Source organism: Eubalaena glacialis, chromosome 9 (assembly GCF_028564815.1).
Source record: "Eubalaena glacialis isolate mEubGla1 chromosome 9, mEubGla1.1.hap2.+ XY, whole genome shotgun sequence".
NCBI classification, from domain to species: Eukaryota; Metazoa; Chordata; class Mammalia; order Artiodactyla; family Balaenidae; genus Eubalaena; species Eubalaena glacialis.
This window is the reverse complement of record NC_083724.1, coordinates 52,707,500-52,725,532: the sequence shown is the minus strand read 5'-3', so window position 1 is coordinate 52,725,532 and position 18,033 is coordinate 52,707,500. Positions and strand designations below refer to the sequence as shown.

General features: G+C 43.3%; 1 protein-coding gene across 8 annotated transcripts in view; it reads right to left on the bottom strand.

Annotated features, from left to right (window-relative positions):
* Positions 1-974: 974 nt before the first annotated feature.
* KANK1 (KN motif and ankyrin repeat domains 1) overlaps positions 975-18,033 on the bottom strand; it is a 187,247-nt gene continuing 170,188 nt past the window's right edge. For 7 of the 8 annotated variants that reach the window (XM_061200372.1, XM_061200371.1, XM_061200373.1 and 4 more), the window contains 9 exons: positions 14,963-15,160; positions 14,201-14,309; positions 12,782-13,024; positions 11,288-11,375; positions 8,062-8,281; positions 5,535-5,677; positions 4,698-4,898; positions 2,538-2,636; positions 975-1,966 (listed from right to left, as the gene is read on the bottom strand). In XM_061200372.1, the coding sequence (XP_061056355.1) occupies positions 1,904-1,966; positions 2,538-2,636; positions 4,698-4,898; positions 5,535-5,677; positions 8,062-8,281; positions 11,288-11,375; positions 12,782-13,024; positions 14,201-14,309; positions 14,963-15,160 (1,364 nt within the window). In that variant the 3' untranslated portion in view covers positions 975-1,903. The remainder of the gene's footprint in view (positions 1,967-2,537; positions 2,637-4,697; positions 4,899-5,534; positions 5,678-8,061; positions 8,282-11,287; positions 11,376-12,781; positions 13,025-14,200; positions 14,310-14,962; positions 15,161-18,033) is intronic. The other variant, XM_061200375.1, reaches the window with a different exon arrangement.

Sequence of the window (18,033 nt, the reverse complement as noted above, 5' to 3'; positions counted from 1 at the left end):
ACCTGTTGGAAAAATCTATTCTCTGGCCTCTTTCTCAAACGCAATAATGAGTGAATAAACGAAAGAAGGCAGGAGAGGAAGAAAGGAAAGAGAGGCTTAAGAAAAGCCTCAGTGATATTTCTCCAATGCACCTGGCTCTCACAAACGGCCCAGGTTAAAGTTCACCACCAGCAACTGTGCCAAAACACCTAGTTTGCATTTTGGCTGCCATGCTTCTTCATTTTAAATGAAAAGGAATCAATCCCCTTTACTTTTTAAAAAGGACTTGAAAACAGGTGCTGTTGGGCCAACAGCACGCTGAAATAAAAAAGTCTCTCCGGGAGTGGGGTGGGATAAATGGGAGATTGGGATTGACGCATATACACTACTATGTATGAGCTAGATAACTAATGAGAACCTACTGTATAGCACAGGGAACTCTACTTAATGCCCTGTGGTGACCTAAATGGGAAGGAAATCTAAAAAAGAGGGGATATCTGTATACATATAACTGATTCACTGTGCTGTACAGCAGAAACTAACACAATACTATAAAGCAACTATACTCCAAAAAAAATTAATTAAAAAAAAAAAGTCTGTCTGGCTTCATCTTTCCTTTCTCATCACTTCAGGTTTCAACCAGTCACCCAGCAGCTGCTGCCAAATTAGAGTCAAGGACCAGTGCTTCTGCACCTGAGAAGAGTTAGCTCAGGAGTTAACTTGGAGGTTACCTGTCTGATGAACTGTTTGCCTAATTAGGTCTTAAATTTCAGACTCATGACGTGCAACCTGAGTAATGAGCAGAGCTGGAAACGGAGTAGTTCTCTCAGAAGACGTCTCCTCTTGTCGGAGCCCTGGACCAGTGGACTGGGCACTCACCCTACCCACGCACTCCATCCATCAGCTCTTGCTGTCACTGCTGTAAGTCAATAGGATCGGGGCAGACGGCTGTCAGAGATGAAGCAGGGACAAGCAAAAGAGCTTAATGAAATTTTATTTTGAAAATATGGCAAGAGTCTAAGGCACTTCAAACATTTAAATACATACAAGACCAAAGCAAATGTGACATGGGATAAAGGAATCCATAAATACGTGGAGAACTATACTATGTTTCTCTAGAGGCAAATATATAGCCAATTTCTCTAACACAATTCCACTTTTATCATTAGATACAGAGTTGTGCAATTATTAATAAAAATATGGTAATGTTACATGTCGTTCTTCACGTCTTTAATTACTATGGAATATAAAAGTTGAAAATACTGCATCAATTTTATATAGATACCCTTTACATAAAACGTCATGTAATGCATCCACCTAGATAAAACCAACTGAAAAGACTTCCTTTTGTTAAGTTTTAAACTTTTTGAGAGTTTCAACTTTTATTTTTAAACCAGAAACCAGCCCAGGCCCAATTCACCGATGATCAAAGTCATCTCAACTTCCTTACTTTAAAATAATAAAGACAAAAGAAAAATCAACAAAACCATCCTGGAATGGAATTTTCAAAGAGCTTTCCAATGGTTCCACGTTTAGTAAATATAAATACTTGTAGGAAAGTTTAAAAACACCATGCCGGCGAGAACCTGATACTTCTCAGCACTGGTAGGGGGTGGAGAGAAGGAACAGAAGTTGCCCGCTCAGATCAGGTTACTCTTTCCTACAACTGTACATAACGGAGCAGAGACTCCACAGCAAGTGTGCCCTACACAGACGGAAGATGGCCAGAAGGGAGGCATGTGTGCCTGGCCAGCCATCTCCTGCTGGCTCAGCTTCCACTGTGGCAGCTCCAGCCTTCGCCCTCGGCTTTATGCGTTCTGTTTGCTGGTGAGCTCAGGCACAAAATACATTCAGTACCTGTCAGCCCAACGGGAACAATTAGCAGCTTGGTGGTGGCATGTAAATGGACGGTATTTGCACATAATCAATCAAATGAACCTCGGTGGGTGGGACCAGGAGATGTCTTCCTTCCAAGCCTAGGGGTGCCCTAGAGACCAGGAAAGGAAAACAAACTGGGGGTTAATTAGTGACCTCAGGTAGATGTGCCCCCTGTGACACAGGAACTCGGTCAGCCAGAGCTGAGCACCACCTATAAGCCAGAGCGAGGAGAGCTGGAACACGGCACACAGTCCACTAGCAGGAGCAGCTCGGGGGCCAGCGGGCTCGGCAGTGCCGCGTCCAGCTGTCCTGGGAAGTCAACCTCCCTTTCAGAGTGAGCTCCGGGACCACAGGCTGCTCACTGCCTGCTTTAAGAAAAATGCCGGGACGGCGACATGTATTTATGGGCTCAAGATGTGCCATTTGGATAATTCTGTCCAGAAGAAACTCTTCCTGGGAGGGCGTGAGGACAAGCAGGCATCCAGCCTCTGCTGTGCTAACCATGAGCACTCCTGGCCTCCTGGGTGGGGCAAAATTGATGAATTCTTAAGTTCCGGACTAAAACCTTGATGTTCAGAATCATTATAAAACCTGTATCTCCTGTCAACTCCCCGAGGAAGGGGGCCCACTAGTCTGGTGGCTTTTAGCCTGTTTACAAATGCCAAGTGCACAACACTGACCGGAGACTGGGCTTTCGCGAAGTTGACGTGGGCATACAGCAGAACGGCGATGTCCTTGTGTCCTGCCTCCAGGGCTATTGAGAGCGCGGTGCTGCCGTCCTTAAGAGGAGATGAAAAGAACAAGCTAGGTTGGGTTTCTCAAACTTCCAGGTAGCCCAAAAGGTAACAACACAAAACTCTTTCAATTAGATAAGGTTCCCCAATCTAGCCATTTGTTCAGTCTTTTAGGAAACTTTTCTGGACCTCTAGGTGCTAGCCCTGAAGGATACAAGGATGACAGAGGCACAGCCCCTACCCTGCTCTCAGACAAGAATCACTCCGTTATTGCCTTTGTTGTTGCCTCATGGTACTTAGTGTGTAGGTCTGCACACCATGGAGCCTCAACAAAAGCAGGCTGCCCACCAGCAGGGGGCAGGAGGCGAAGGTAGGGGGTAGAAACATAATTTAGGTTTTTTTTTTTTTTCCTTATAATTACAAACGAGCAGTCAAGTAGCGTGGTGTCTGCTTTGACGCCCTGCAATCTGCCAAGGATCTCTGAACTTTCCTCTCGGGGAGGGAGCTGATCCTACAGCCCTAACCACCCCTGTAGAATGCTCCGAGTCACATCTACATGTAAGCACCACATCCTGCTGCCTTGCAGAAATGTATCTGATGGAAATACGAGGGGAAACACTAAATATGGGAAAGAAAAATGTTCAGTTAAATGTTTGCTTTCCATTAAGATGCAGGAACTTAGATGGATATAAAGATGCATCAGGACAAAAATAGCATACTGGACATCAACTATACCTCAATCAAAAGTAGTAACAATAAAAAGACAAAAAACAGCACAACTTATTTTCTGTCTAGTCTTGGAATAAGTATGCCCTTCTGGTCACCAGCAGCAGGAAACAATTTGCGTATGGTTTGAACCTTATGGTCCCTCCCTCCCACTCTGAATTCTGGGAGTTACTTTTCTTCTGGAGGCCAGCTGGATGCCCTCCCGTTCCTTTAAGGATAAGGAAGTAGACAACGGGCAGAGGGAACCAGATTTCTGGAAGTTACTGTGGCGCAATGGCCTCTTATTATTAGATCTACCAGCTGTTCTTTGCTAAGAGTAGAAGTAAAAGCAAACAAACAAAAACAAGGCACACGAAACACAGACTGTTCTTAAGGAAAGAGAAGTTGGAAACTGGCCCTCTGCTGCAGTGGAAGTAAAGGGAATCTGGTGCAGCCGCAGCTCACGTGTTCCTGGGGAGGTCACTGCAACTGCAGAAACCAGTCAGTCCTTCCTGCCAGTAAATACCTGCACTGATTTGCTCTTCCTGTTGGCGTGAGCCCACGAGGATCTCAAGTTTAGTGCAAAGGGGGATGTTTTCCCTCTAGCCTTTTAGTGTTTGGGGCTGATGGAAGCTCTGGTCCAAACCTGTGCTCCACAGAGATAAACTTTCAAAAACAGAACCAACCCAGCCAGACCTCTGGGACCTTTGGACCTTTGGACCATGTCGCCACCTAAATGTTAGTTCCTGTGCTGTGACCTATTGGTACTCCTCCCCTTTGGTCTGGAGACATCCAGAGCAGCAGGTTTCCTTGGAATGTTTTCCAGTCAAGGGGTTATCTGGGAATGGGACAGCTTAGGAACGGGGAGAGGAAGGAGATGAGAGTGACGATGATGGGAACAGCCCAAGGAGGGGTGCGAAGATGTGTTGAAAAGAAGCCAAGATAATCTGGATCCCCTAGCTGATAAAATGTCACAAATTATTTACTCTGATGGGCCCCGGTGAAGGGTTTCCAAATGGACCGGGGGCCTGGTCCTCTCTTCGTAGTGCACCCATTAGTTGCCTACACTGCCTACTACATTTGATTCTGTATTGTAAATCTGTTTATTCCACTTCAGTATACTGGTTCTCGTACATGCCCATCACCTTCTTCCTTTTATAAATTTTGGGGTGAGGCCTATTTATCTTTCTGCCTTTGGCTTCAGTTAATGGGAGTATTAGTTTGCAAACAGTAAATGCTATCACGCTGGGCTGTGAAGGGAAGTGGCCTGGATGGCAACACAAATCCCTGAGGAGAATACAGGAGGATTTGTTCTCTCCCCTGGTCAAGCAGCACTCACAGAACACCCCCCTCAAACTGTGTCCAGGCCAGGGGCCTGCAGGACCATTGGAGACAGCTTACGTTGTCCTCCAGGTGGCCATTGCAGCCTGGCTGGGCCAGCAGCAGCTTGACAATCTCCACGTGCCCGTGCTCGCTGGCACACATCAGGGCGGTGGAGCCCTCGTCGTCCTGGATGTTGACGTCAGCCCCACAGGCCAGCAGGCCCTTCACCATGTCTATCCGCCCATGACTGACAGCCAGCATGAGGGCTGTCTGTCCTGCCTGTGGGAAGAAATGACAGCAGACTTCAGAAGCACATGCTGGGCTGGCAGTGTGTGACCTGCAGTGGGGCTGTGCCGGGGGAAGGGGAGGAGGGAGAGTGATGACAGGGGAAAACGTGGACATGGAATTACTTGGGGCCCAGTGGTGGAAAGGCATTGGAAAAACTAGTTTCTCGTGAGCTATGAGCTAATAAGTAAGACCATAAAATAATGAGTTAATTTTTCCCTTTAGCTTGGAGGATCTGTCTCATGACAGCAAGGAGCTGGAAAGTTCAGAAGATGGTCACAAGTCAACCCTGAACACATCTGGATGAGAGGCACTCTGTGCCGGGCATGAAGATGCTATAACATGGAGACAGTCAGGAAACAGTGGTCACCAGGTAGATGGTGGGGATCCCTAGTCACTTACAGGCAGGCTGACCCATGGTCTACATGCACACTACCTCAGAGAGAACACAAGGCAATGGAGGGAGAAGTTTCCAATGTGAAGTTAAGCCAGTGTTTCCTTGGTGTGTTTGGTCATAAGGACCACCGGGCAGCCGCATGGCCTGTGCTGAGTGGCGAGAGCACGGCAGGGCCACCCGTGCAGGTCAGAGCTGCATCAGCCGGCACAAACCCTGGAAGCAAGCGCGTTCACCTGGCTGGCTTTGGCGTTCACGTCCCCACAGGCAAAGAGTTCTTCCACAACTCGCATGTCCTTCTCTGCTTCCACAGCGGCGAGGGCTGCCAGCATGATGGGGGTATACCCCGCCTTGTTCTGGTGATCCACGTTACATACATCTGCAAAGACACGAGTCTCTTTAGGGAGGAGCCATCTCCTAACAGCATCAGTTGTCCCCATGAACTAAAGGTATGGAGTTTAGAAAAGCCCAGCGAAATGGCCTTAGGTAGTCAAAGTCCCGGAGTGACTCAGAAGGAAATGTGAGAGATGTTTCATACCAAACCAAAGAAAAAAATTTTTTTCTATTTCGTGAGAAATGACAGCAAGCTCTCATAGCACCTCTTGTTTGCAACTGGTGGTTGAACTGCAACAGCCTGGAGGTCTGGGAGGCTGTTCTAAGTAATGGTTGCTTTGAAGAATAAACGATAACGTGGGATCTAGACACTAATCTGCGTCTAGGAAATCACCATTTTGGAGTGAAGAAGGCGGTGAGAGCTACGAGGGAAAGAAGGATTTGTAAAGGCTTACGTAGGGAACACTGAATATGGCGTTCCCCACTCATAAACCACTGCTCACTCTGAGACCCTGAGTTTGCTGCTCTGACTCGTTTGGGGCCCTTGGAAGCAAATTCCAACCACACGACACCCAGCTCTAGGAATCGTGGTCTGACAGCAACTGCAGTTAAGTCCCTTAGAGACTGTCAGGGACTCCCAGATCCAATAACCCAGACCTTTTCTAGTCCTGTAATTCTTAAGGAGTCTTCAGGGCCTAAATTATCCTCCAGGCCTTTTAAAATGCCTTCAGCACTTGCTAATAAAATGAAAGGAATGGAGAGTGCAGGAAAGAAGCTTTTTATGTGTGACCAGATATAATTAAAATGCTTAGGGTGTGTCCATCATTGGGAGTGAGAAGAGAAGGTACCGTGAAAACGTTCTTGAGTTCTAAAACAACTGCATACTAGGGACATAAGGGCATTTACAGTAGTGCGTTATTTTTTAACGTAGAAAAGGAAAAAGAAAAGAAAAAAGTTGTCTGATGGAGAAGCGGGTGAGCAGACATGGTCTTTGAGGCTCCTCAGTTTCTTTGGCGTTCGCCTCTTCTCTGTTGCTGCTAGTATCCTAGATTCACAAACATGCTTTACGAAGCCAGAATCTCAGTCTATAATGGTGAGCAGTAAAAAGTGAAGTAAATCCAGAAAAGTGATTAACCAAAGCCATCCAACAATGGAATTAAAATAGTTTAATTTACCAAAATGTCTTGGCCATGCAAATTTTCTAAGGGTAGATTAAACTGTTACTTTCAGGGGCAATCCTGAATCTTGTTCTTAGCTTTCCTGGATATTATCCACTTCTCTGTTTAAACAGTAACTCCAGCTGACAGTATCACCAGCTCTGTTTATAGTTTGGAAAGTCTGAAAGGAAGGAGGCTTGGAATTCCTTCCTTTAAGCTGGAAACAGTTTTATCCTAACATGGCCCCTAAACTGGGGACAAGCAAACTTAGAAGAGAAAAAAAAAGATAAATCTGTTTGGTTTCTTCTGTGCCTTAATCCAACATCTCCAAAACAGAGCAGAAAAAAATTGGACAGTTGGGTCAAGAAGCAGAACGGGAAAATTGGACAATTGTATCGTATATTCTAAATCAGATGTTCACATTGTGTTCTCATTAATTAGACTGAGGTACTGTGAATTCTGTATCAGTTATACTAGAAGTAAAAATATGTATTTCAAAAATAAATAAAAGGGATTCAGAGACTCAATGTATCACAGGGCTGTTCCATTTGAACAAAAAGTTGAAAGCTCACTATGTCGCAAGGGGACCCTTCTATGTGCCACCCCCTCGCTCCATGTTTAATACATCCACTGGCTATATTCTGGAATGGCAAATTCCAATTACCAACAAAAATTTTCACTGTCCTCGTTACTATGGTTCAGATGTAAGAATAACATTTTCTTTTCTCCATGCTGATTCCCCAGGAACAGGGTGTATTTTGGCGGGAATGGTGTTGATTCTACCACAATCTGTTACAGTGGCTTTGCTTGGCCCCCATCTTGACTAACCGCACAGCTCTGCAAGGCGGCTGGAGAGGGGTCATGGAACAAGGACAAAGAGAGCAGCTCACAAACACTAAAGCTTTGACTCTGGCCCCAGGAGCAGCATTCTGCCTCTTGAGAGTGAACCCACCAAGCCTGCATGATTCAGCTCAGGCAGGAACATGAGTCACGTGTGTTACCAGGGATACAACTCATCTGAACACAGCTAAACTACAGCAAGAACATTCTCAAACACCTCCTTTCAAAACAGATCTGGAATCTGTGTCACCCTGTTTTGTTCAAACCTCAAGCCTCCCATGAATGACTCAAGAACGATTCTTGCCACATCACGGGGGAAAGCAATGAAAAGGCTTTTAGGATGGTCACAGAACTGGGGAGTGGATCAACCAGCTCCTTCTAAATGAGTCACAACCCGAGTCTGTTAGAGAAGAGACAGGGACAACCGACGTACCAGCGTCCAAGAGCAGCTTCACAATCTCGAAGTTGGAGTGGGACACACTGTAATGGAGGGCGGTGTTTCCGTTCCCGTCCGCCATGTTGATGATATGACGCAGGACGTCTGGGGAGATGGCCTCAAAAGCGGCTATGTAGTCCCCCACCATGGCTGGGATGGCTGACTTCTGACTGGACACGCGGAACCACTCGTGCTGGAGAGTGTTCAGACAGAACCGCTGCCAAAACAACGAGCCATCGGCCATTAGTTCTTCTATTTATAGACCTTTCTGAGACCTAGCTGAAAGCCTAAGAAACCAGGCCTTTTATAGTCAAAAGTGTGTGCAAATAGAATTTGTTCTCAAAAAACAACTAATGAAACCCAGAGCTCTCAGTTAGAAGCCTCAAATTCCAAACTGAAGTATCCTTCCTGATTTTAACATACACACATATTGTAACTTCTATAAAACAGGCCTATAGCACTCTGCAAGAATTACACCACCGAGGTTCAAATTCTGACTCTGCTACTGACGAGCTGTTCGACGCTGGGGAAAATACTTATTCTGTGCCTCAGTTTCCTCATCTGCAAAATGGGGATAATAAAAATACCTTTCCTTCACAGTGTTTGTGATGAGGACAAATGAGGCAATACATGTAAACCACTTAGGCCAGGCTCCATTTATTATTGAACTATTAATATTATGTAGGTATGCTGGCCTTGCAAATGACTTTCATAGTAATCAGGACAGGAGAAATTACTTAACACAATTATGCTGCTTCCTTCCTGTCCAGACCAACTGCAACTCCTTCCGCATCTCCACAGCACTAGGCTGGGAGGCCATAACCATGCAGGCAACCCAATTCCTACTCCATCCCAAATACAAATGTTCAACCACAGAAAGGGAATAAAAAGCAAGTCTGAAACAAATTACTTTTTCCCATTAGGATCATCTGTATCTGGTCATCAGCCCCGCTTGCTTTCCCTTAGGCTGTGGACACATGAACTTGGCATTTGTTTCATGGATGATCAAGTCAAACTTGGACATGAAGTTCAATGTAGACTGGGCAGAGCCAGTGCTGGTGATGGGGAAAACTACAATGCTTTTTTCATGGGCCCTCTTTCATATGAGTTTATCATTCATTTGTGCTTTGCTTGTTCTTTAAAAGTTTAAAAATAAATCAAGAAAGATGGACAGCTTATGTCAAAAGCACCAGAACCCATGTAGTCTCCTTTCTATAGAAAAGGAGGAACTGGGATTACAGAACACACCCATCTCTTTATCTTCCTGCTACTAATTATTCAGGTGTATCCCATTCAATCACAGTTTGGGTCACTGGAGGAAAAGGGTCCTGGCCAGGAAATAAGTCACCTAATGTTTCTTTTCTTCTGCTCACTCTTTCACATATTCAGATTTCATTCTCTGGATGCCTCACACAGAAGGAAGGGAAATTACGTCGTCTGGGTGTCGAACTCACTTATAGCTACATATTCAGTGTCCTGACATGGTTACATGGCCCTGGCATTGTGATCATTCACATGTCCGAGACTTTTCACAGCACAGCACTTTAAACACTTCTTTACTGAATGAATATCCAATCAACAAAAGCAATGTACCAATCCTGGAGTATGTGCCTGACAAAATGCTTGACAATTGGGGCTACAAAAATGTAAAGTCCTCCCTGAGGACCACATAACCTAGTATTTTGGGGAGGGTAAAAGAAAAAGTGTATTAAAGCTATAAAATCTGGGGTCTGAAAGCACCAGTTTTATGTTCAGGTTAAACCTAGTAGGAAATATTAACACTGCAGTGACCTTTCCTGGTTTTACTATTTGTGACCAAGGCACAGACAGGCACTTAGTCTATACTGATGGAGTTCAACATGTAGATCCATGTCCAGGCCAGGGACTTCGTTTAGTATTTCCTTCTATAAACATCATTGCCATGATTCTTTTTCAGCACAGTATTTGAATGTCAAGATTCAGCTGGCTCTGATAAATTTAAGTTTCTATAGCAATATAAACAAATAGGAGAAGATACCATAATTAAAAAAAAAAAAGATGCCATATAATAAGGTAATATGCTTTAGCTGGGATAAACAAAACATGGACCAGTACTTAAGATAGGTATAATCTAATCCCACCATTAACTAGCAGTTGACACTCCAGGCAAGACTCGTCATCTTTAGGGCCTCAGTTAAAGCAGGATGGACCAGAATAGAGTGGCCTCGTAGACACACGCACCCATGTACGTCTCATGCCTGTGCCAGCCATCACCAATTCTTCTTCAGATTGTGTTTGTTGTATGAGGAAGACTGTTTGCCTTTCCAGCGTTAGATAATTCCATAAATCCCTTCTAGTCTTAACATTTTGGTTTCATAACTCTATAAACTCGTTGAGACCTATGAATCAACTTTCTCACCAGCTGCGGACTTAAAGTTAAATAAAACTTCATATTAAATCTACTGCTAATATGCAAAGATTCAAATGCACATTACTATCTAAAATAACATGAGATGCTACACTTTCTCAACGCACTGAATAGAGCTGTCAACCAGAAGGCTGGTCTAACCTATGAAAGAAGCCACACATCTAAATGTCACCAATGCATGGGAGAGCAATACTTGTAAAGGATATCAGATTCACCATTGCCATGGAAACATTTATCTGTCTCATGTTATGCTATTCATGCTCCCTAAGGCAACCACCAACCTCTTTGCTTCTGAATCTCAAGCTGTGAGAAGATAAGTGTAGTTATTTCTAGGTTTAAAAATAGTGACTGCCTGCATTCCACATCAGAACATAATATGCAGTTTCATAATTGAAAGGAATGCTGACCTCGGTCCAGATAGGTTTCTCTTAAAAACAAAGGCTAACTTAAAAAATTCTGGGATTCTGCTCCCTAGATCACAAGGTTCTGTAAGCAACAGAACATGCAGAAAGATGACAAATGACTGAAATTAGCCCTCCTTTCCATGTGCAACTATATGCCTCGCAGATGCTCAGCTCCCAAGAAAAGTACAGCGTAGAGAAAGGAGGTCTGAAACTAGGCCTGAGGGAAACGTTCACAGGGTGGTCCGGTGAGCAGGGCAGCAGGATATTCACTCTGCCTACACACACTAGGAATAGTCTGTGGGAAAAGCGTGCAGGCAGCAACAGCTCAGGGGCAGGCTAGAGGTGCCTTAATGGTGGTGTCCACTCAGGCACTTTGTACAGACTGGGGACAGTGTCTGTAGGTCAGACTCACCATATCCTTGCTGGTCAAAGCTTTGGGGTCATTTATGTTATTTTTCAGTAAGTTGCATGCAGACAACATCTTTTCACTTAGTTCATATCTAAAAGGGGAAAAAATAAAAGAAAGAGAGCTCATGACTGGCCACAAAAGGAAAGGCATTTTTACCTCAGACTCTATAACCCTTTACAAGACCGGAGGCCCCAAGTCAACCCTGGCAGGCTGTGGTGCTGCTACTGCTTGCCTGGTGGAGTCTAGGCGCCCGAGGACTGACATTACCATACAGAGCCAAGGCCTCCAGCCAGAGCTCGGCTCTTTTCATGAGTGGAGCTTTCGGCTTCACCACTCTGGCCTGTGTGACATTATGGAATAACACTTGGATATTTTTTGCTCCTTTTGTTCTAAATTCTTAAAAATATTTTTACTCTTGAGGGGTTGAAGAGGTCTGAATTACCACCTACCCATTATGCTGACCAGTGAACCACACATCTGAAATCACATTTGGTGACTCAGGAAGTGTTTGTTTAACCCACATGAAAATATAAACTTAAAAGTCAGATGACATATGGTATATAAATTATACCTTAATAAAGCTGTTCAAAAAAACCCAACAGATGTCAAGATACTGAGCCATTTGAAAATACTTGGAAATATAAACTAAAGACACTTACCTTGTGTTAATGCAGTTAAACATTCATTTGCCAAATTAGAGATAAGTTTTCTGAAATGGTCTAGTTACACTTCACATGGTGAAAAACCATACTGAAATTTCCAACTGTTCTACTCTCTCCTGTTTTATAAGCATCAATTCCATATTTGTTAAGTCTTTAAAATTGACTACACTTTTAGGTACATGTTTCAGCCAACCAGAGTGTTTATTTGATATTTCAGCTGCTGTTTACAACATTCCCAAACCCATTCTTGTGGTGTTCCCAATCACTCAATGAGCAACAAAATATGGGCATGTGACTGGTTACATCATCTTTATAGTAAATGTGATCTTTGGTTGAAGCCAAAAACTGTTCCTCTCACACACAGTGATCCTGTAATAACAGTACTGACACCTGTATGAGGATAAATGGCTAATGATAAAATCTGAAACTTTAAAATGTGAAATGTGTTGGTCACAAAAAATTCTAATATACCTTTAAATATAAGGTGGGTTGTACAAACAATGGAAGCTTTGGTGGTGCTTAACAATTATGCGGATGGTGACTCCACATATAAAATTAGATAGCAAATAGTTAAAGAAACAAAGGTGAACAGATATCAAGCCCTTCTCTTTGCTACTATAAGAGATCTAGCAGTTATCATTTTTGCACTTGTATTTATTAGCATCATGACAAGAGGTACACACCTCTCAGGCACAGGTAAAATTTAGCCCTCCTTTGGAGAGTGGAAAGACCAAACTCATAGATTCAACTGCACAGTCTCCTAATTGGCCAATTCTACTGCCAAAGTACATCAAACGTGGGAAGGGTGAGGGGAGGGGGGGGGAATGTACCACACCTCTCTCTGATTTCCACCTTCTCAGGTTCACATTCTGGAACCTGCATTTCATCTTCCACCCTGTTGGACGTGAAACCTTCCACATTAACTGCATGGTGGCCTTCTGCCATTCCCCGAGTGTCTTCGTCCTCCTCTTCCTCCTCCTCTTCCTCAGGAGGATACTCAGGGACATCACACTCGTCATCTGACTCGGAAGAAGAGCTTTCATCTGAGCTGGAATCATCACTTGAAGTGGTTTCATACCTAGGTGGCAATTGGGAGTTCAGGAGATGCAAGGTGTGCCCATAAAGACCCAGTGACAGAAATGTTTATGAAGGGAAAGCTGCTGACTCCAGAAATTTCATCAGTGGTTTTAGACCCTGTACTTAGAAGTTCGGAGTAAGGTCTATTTAGAAGTCTGGTGGTTTTGAATGGGTTCTCACTTACAAGGAATAACTTAGGTTGCCAAGTGGTATCACATACCACTTGCAGAAAAAAAATATGTATATATATATATATATAGCACCTCTGGCTTAATATAAATCAAAGGAAATTCATTTTATGGAAACCAAGTCTGCAGTTTTTCATCTTTCCTGTTCCTTTTCTTTCCCCCTTTCATTCTTCTTATTTCGTACCATTAATTTTCCCAGTGTCCAAGGTGAACATATTATGTAAGTTACCAATAGTTTCTCTGGTACACACTCTCCAAACTGTGGGACATATTACCCAATAAAACGTTAAAGATTTGGAAAACAGACACCACTAAGTTATATCTTTGTGGTACGCTTTCCTATAAATATTATCTCAACTAACTCTACACTATTGCTTTCTTGTCAAGGCCATGAATGGATTAATAGATTAATTGCTTTGATTCAACTGTAGGAGGACAAACAGGCTTAACTATTTATCTGGGCCAATTAAAGGAGAAGCAATAAACAACTAAAACACATTCTATTTAGAAAGCAAAGAACTGATGGCATGGCGAGGTTACTCTTCAGGTGAAAGGCCCTACTGTTTTGTTTGTAAACATGGAGAGCTAAGCAAAACAACCCATTCTGAAGGAGTGGATGACTATCCCTGGACCATGGAGTGATGTCCTCAGTCTCTGGTTGTTGCTCAGTTCTGATACAGTTAAGTACAAGCTGTCCAACAGGGAACCTGCTGCCTGTTGCTTTTGCTGAAGACCATTTGTTTCAGATCAGAGGTGAGAAGATGTAAATTACTCAGCTTCATCACGTATCCTTTCAAGAGTGAAATATCCTTAAACACAGCAAGAAGAGAGAAGAGAAGCCCAAATGCACCTTTCTGAGGAGGGAATCTTCCGTCACCCAGATGTGGTAGCATCCCAGACTAGGCACCTTTAGATATGACCTGAGTAGGCAGGAGGCAAAGGAAACAGACAGACCGCGTATAAACACTAGTACCACCATCTTTCCTTACCCTCCATTAATGCCAACAAACTGAAGATTCTTTTTCGCTCCATTTGAATCTTTGTTGGCATCTTTCTTCTTCATGATGGACTTCAGCGTACTTTCATTATTTGTACATACTGTGGAAAAGTGAATCATGGTGATCAAAATTAATACAACTCATACCCATACAAGTTAAGTGAATAGGTACTCTTTCTTCAAGTACATTTATTTTTTTATTCATGTTAATATAGATCTTGGCATGTATATATGAGAAACTTGCCCAAAATCCACTGGAAAATTGAATGCATGCAAAGAAAATACTTCAAAGTTCCATTAATAATGTTCTTTAAATGGAAAAAAAAAAAATCCATTCGTCCTTCCAGACATAACAAAAGCAGTGACAACTAGCATCTGTATCAGGCTTTACTGTTTATAAAGTGATGTCACGTCTCACTTGATCCTCAGAAACCATCTAGGCACTAAGATAGGGATTATTAGTCCTTTTTTTTTCAGTTGAGATAACCTGGAAAAAAATTTATACCTGCCAGACTATGAAAGAGTGAAATGCTGTTTAAAATATTTTGTAATTTGCAACATCAGATGAGTTTTCTTAAGGGGACTGCATGGCTTTCTTTGATAATCTTAAAGATATTCTAGGCCTACCTTCCTAACAACTGTGTAATCATTCTTCCAGGTCAATTTATAAGGCACACTGGCATTAGATTGGAATGCTGACAACTCTGGTCCTAGAACCCTGATGCCGAGAGGGGCCGTGAGTGAGGAAAGTTACCATAGAGGCCAGCGGCTATCTGGTCGTCTGTCAGGTTCACTGGAGACAGCGTGCTTTCCTGAGTGGGGAAGGTATCCTCGCTGCTGATGGGCTTCCCTTCTGTGGTCCGCACCTCTTGCTCATGCCGGGATGTCTGGGAGTTTAATGGCTCTCCTGATTGAAGACTTCCACACTTACAGGTGTATTCCAAATTACTGCCTGTCAGGAAGGAGAAGGTTGTAGAAATGTGTGATGCTAGGACCAAATAAAATGGGCTAAATGGTATAAAAAAAAAAAAAAAATTCTTGCAACTCATCCTTTTCTCAAGTGCTTTTCTGGTGTTTTCTTTTTGCATAATTGGCACTAATAGCCAAGCCATCCAAAATCAAACCCCCAAGGCCTTCTTGACTGTGATCCCTTCCCTTTATGACCACATCTGGATCGGTCAAACTCCACAGTGCCTCTCTTCTCTCTGTTTTGGTGCTACCACCTAACTTTGGCCTGGGCCACCAGTGTAGCATCCTGACTGTCCCCTTCCCTTCACATTTCCCCCTCTCTCGCACTGCTGCAGAGTAGAACTCCCACTCAGCTCAAATCCCATCCTTACTCCAGCTAAAACGAAACCTGAAAAACCTAAAAAGCTCCCCACCACTCAGGAAACGTAGTCCATACTATTTAGCCAGATTCTACACCATCTGCCACTTGGCACCAACTTACCTCTCCAAGTTTATTTCCCACTATACCTGTGGTGCTTTTTGGGGTGCGAACTGCACCCCAGTAGATGGAACTCCTCCCAGTGTAGAAAGTGGGGTCTCTTATTCTCCTAAGAGCACACCTGCCTTAGCTTATTTTCTTCTACCTGGTAATGTTCCTTCCCCACCCTCCCTCACATGGCCAACCTTCCCATCGCTTCCTCTTCCGAGCCTTCCCTCATCTCCCTACTGGAAATTAACTCTCCTTTCTCTGAACTCTCATGGCCCATCTTTCAGACTCTCTTATAAGATCTATAATACAATGTAGCAGTTGATTCGTGTGATTGTCTTAGGCTCCCTTCTTGTCTGTAAATATTTTGAGGGTGCTACATGGTTCTAATCAACTTTGTTTCTCTCACCACATCTTCCAGATTGCTTTTGCATACGTTAGGTACTTAATATTTGTTTACTGGACTTCCCTGGTGGCACAGTGGTTAAGAATCCTCCTGCCAATGCAAGGGACATGGGTTCGATCCCTGGTCAGGGAAGATCCCACATGCTGCGGAGCAACTAAGCCCGTGCACCACAACTACTGAGCCTGTGCTCTACAGCCCGCAAGCCACAACTACTCGGCCTGCGTGCTGCAACTACTGAAGCCCGCGTGCCTAGAGCCCGTGCTCCGCAACAAGAGAAGCCACTGCAATGAGAAGCCCGCACTGCAACGAAGAGTAGACCCCACTCACCACAACTAGAGAAAGCTTGTGCATGGCAACGAAGACCCAACACAGCCAAAAATAAACAAATAAAAAATAAATTTCTAAAAAAAAAAAATTAAACTACATTTTAAAAAGTATTTGTTTAGTGGTGAAGCAGAAAAATTGGATTATTATTATGTAATTTATATATATATATACATACACACATACACACACACACACACACACACACATTAAGTATATCACAGAATTTTCAGTGTGGCTGACATTTCCTAACTCTGCGAATGGTACTTCATCCACTCACAATGCTCTCTCCTCTAGCTCCGGAGGCACGGGGAGCTCCCTGGTGATTCCTTCACAAATCCACCTCCCTCCTCAGCACACACAGACAGTACTAACTGTAGTCCTCCAGATAATATTCAATTGCCCCCACGACCTGATGTGTCCCCCTAACAGCAAACAAGAAATGTCTCAAGTGCCTTTGCCTTACCTGAAGTAAACAAAGCAGGGCATTTGTCTTCATTCCTCCTTTTCCAACTTCATTCATCATTATTTTGAAATTACTGCAGTAACCTCCAAAGAGTCTCAGTATGTTAATCCTCAAGTACCAGAATACTTCCTAGAGAAACACTTTCACTAACCACTTCTCCATTCAAGGACCAACAATGATTTTTAAAATGCAAATACATAAATAGTTTTTATTGTTACTGAAACCTTAAACAGCCACAAAAGTAGACAACAGTATAATAAACCCCTCTGTCCCCAGCACTAGCTTCTATAATGATCAGCTATCTGGGCTCATCTACACCTCCTCCAACCACTCACACTGGATTCCTCTGAAGCACAAGCTGAAGACCCTACCACTTTCATTCATAAATATTTCAGTATATATTCCTAACACAGTTCTCAAAAAGTAAGTATAAAGCTAAAACTATCAAATCTAAAAAAAGAGAATTTAAAATGATCACATATCTGGTCAGTATTCACATTTCTCCAATGATCTCTTAAAATTTTTTTTTTATAGAGTGCTTGAATCAATCAGAACCTCAGTCCTATATTTCCACTGGCTGCTATGGTTTTTAAGTCTTTTAATCCATAGGTTCTCTTTCCTTCTAAACACGGCTTTAAAAAATATTTTTAAATTGAGGTATAATTTATATACAGTAAAATGCACAGAATTTCAGTGTAGAGTTTGATGAATTTCCGGAAATGTACATGCCTGTGTTAGCACCTCCCTAATTCAGAAATAGAACATTTCTAACAACCCAGTAAATCCACACTTCCCACCTGCTGCCCTTTTCCAGATAATCTTCCCACTGGAGGCAAATACTCCTCTTCTCCAGAACTCAGTTTTGTAAACTAGGGCTTTTTAAAGCTTCTCCAATCAAGGTCCACCCTCTCAAGCAGGCATCTGAGGATGCTTCACAGTGAACATGGACAGCTTCTTCTTGCCTGGCGTAGTTTAACTGCTCAACAACTCCTACCCTCTACTCATTCAGAGTGGTCTGGTGACTTAATTACTTCCACCTCTGTACCCTTCCTTACTAGACTGTCCTACTGGCCTAGAATTTCAGCTTTCTTTACCAGCAGGATTCTACCCATACTCTTTTCAAGGCTTGGCACCATTTCTATTTCCTCTAGTCTTCTTCCTGTGATACCATTCCACAAAGATCTTTTCCCCTCA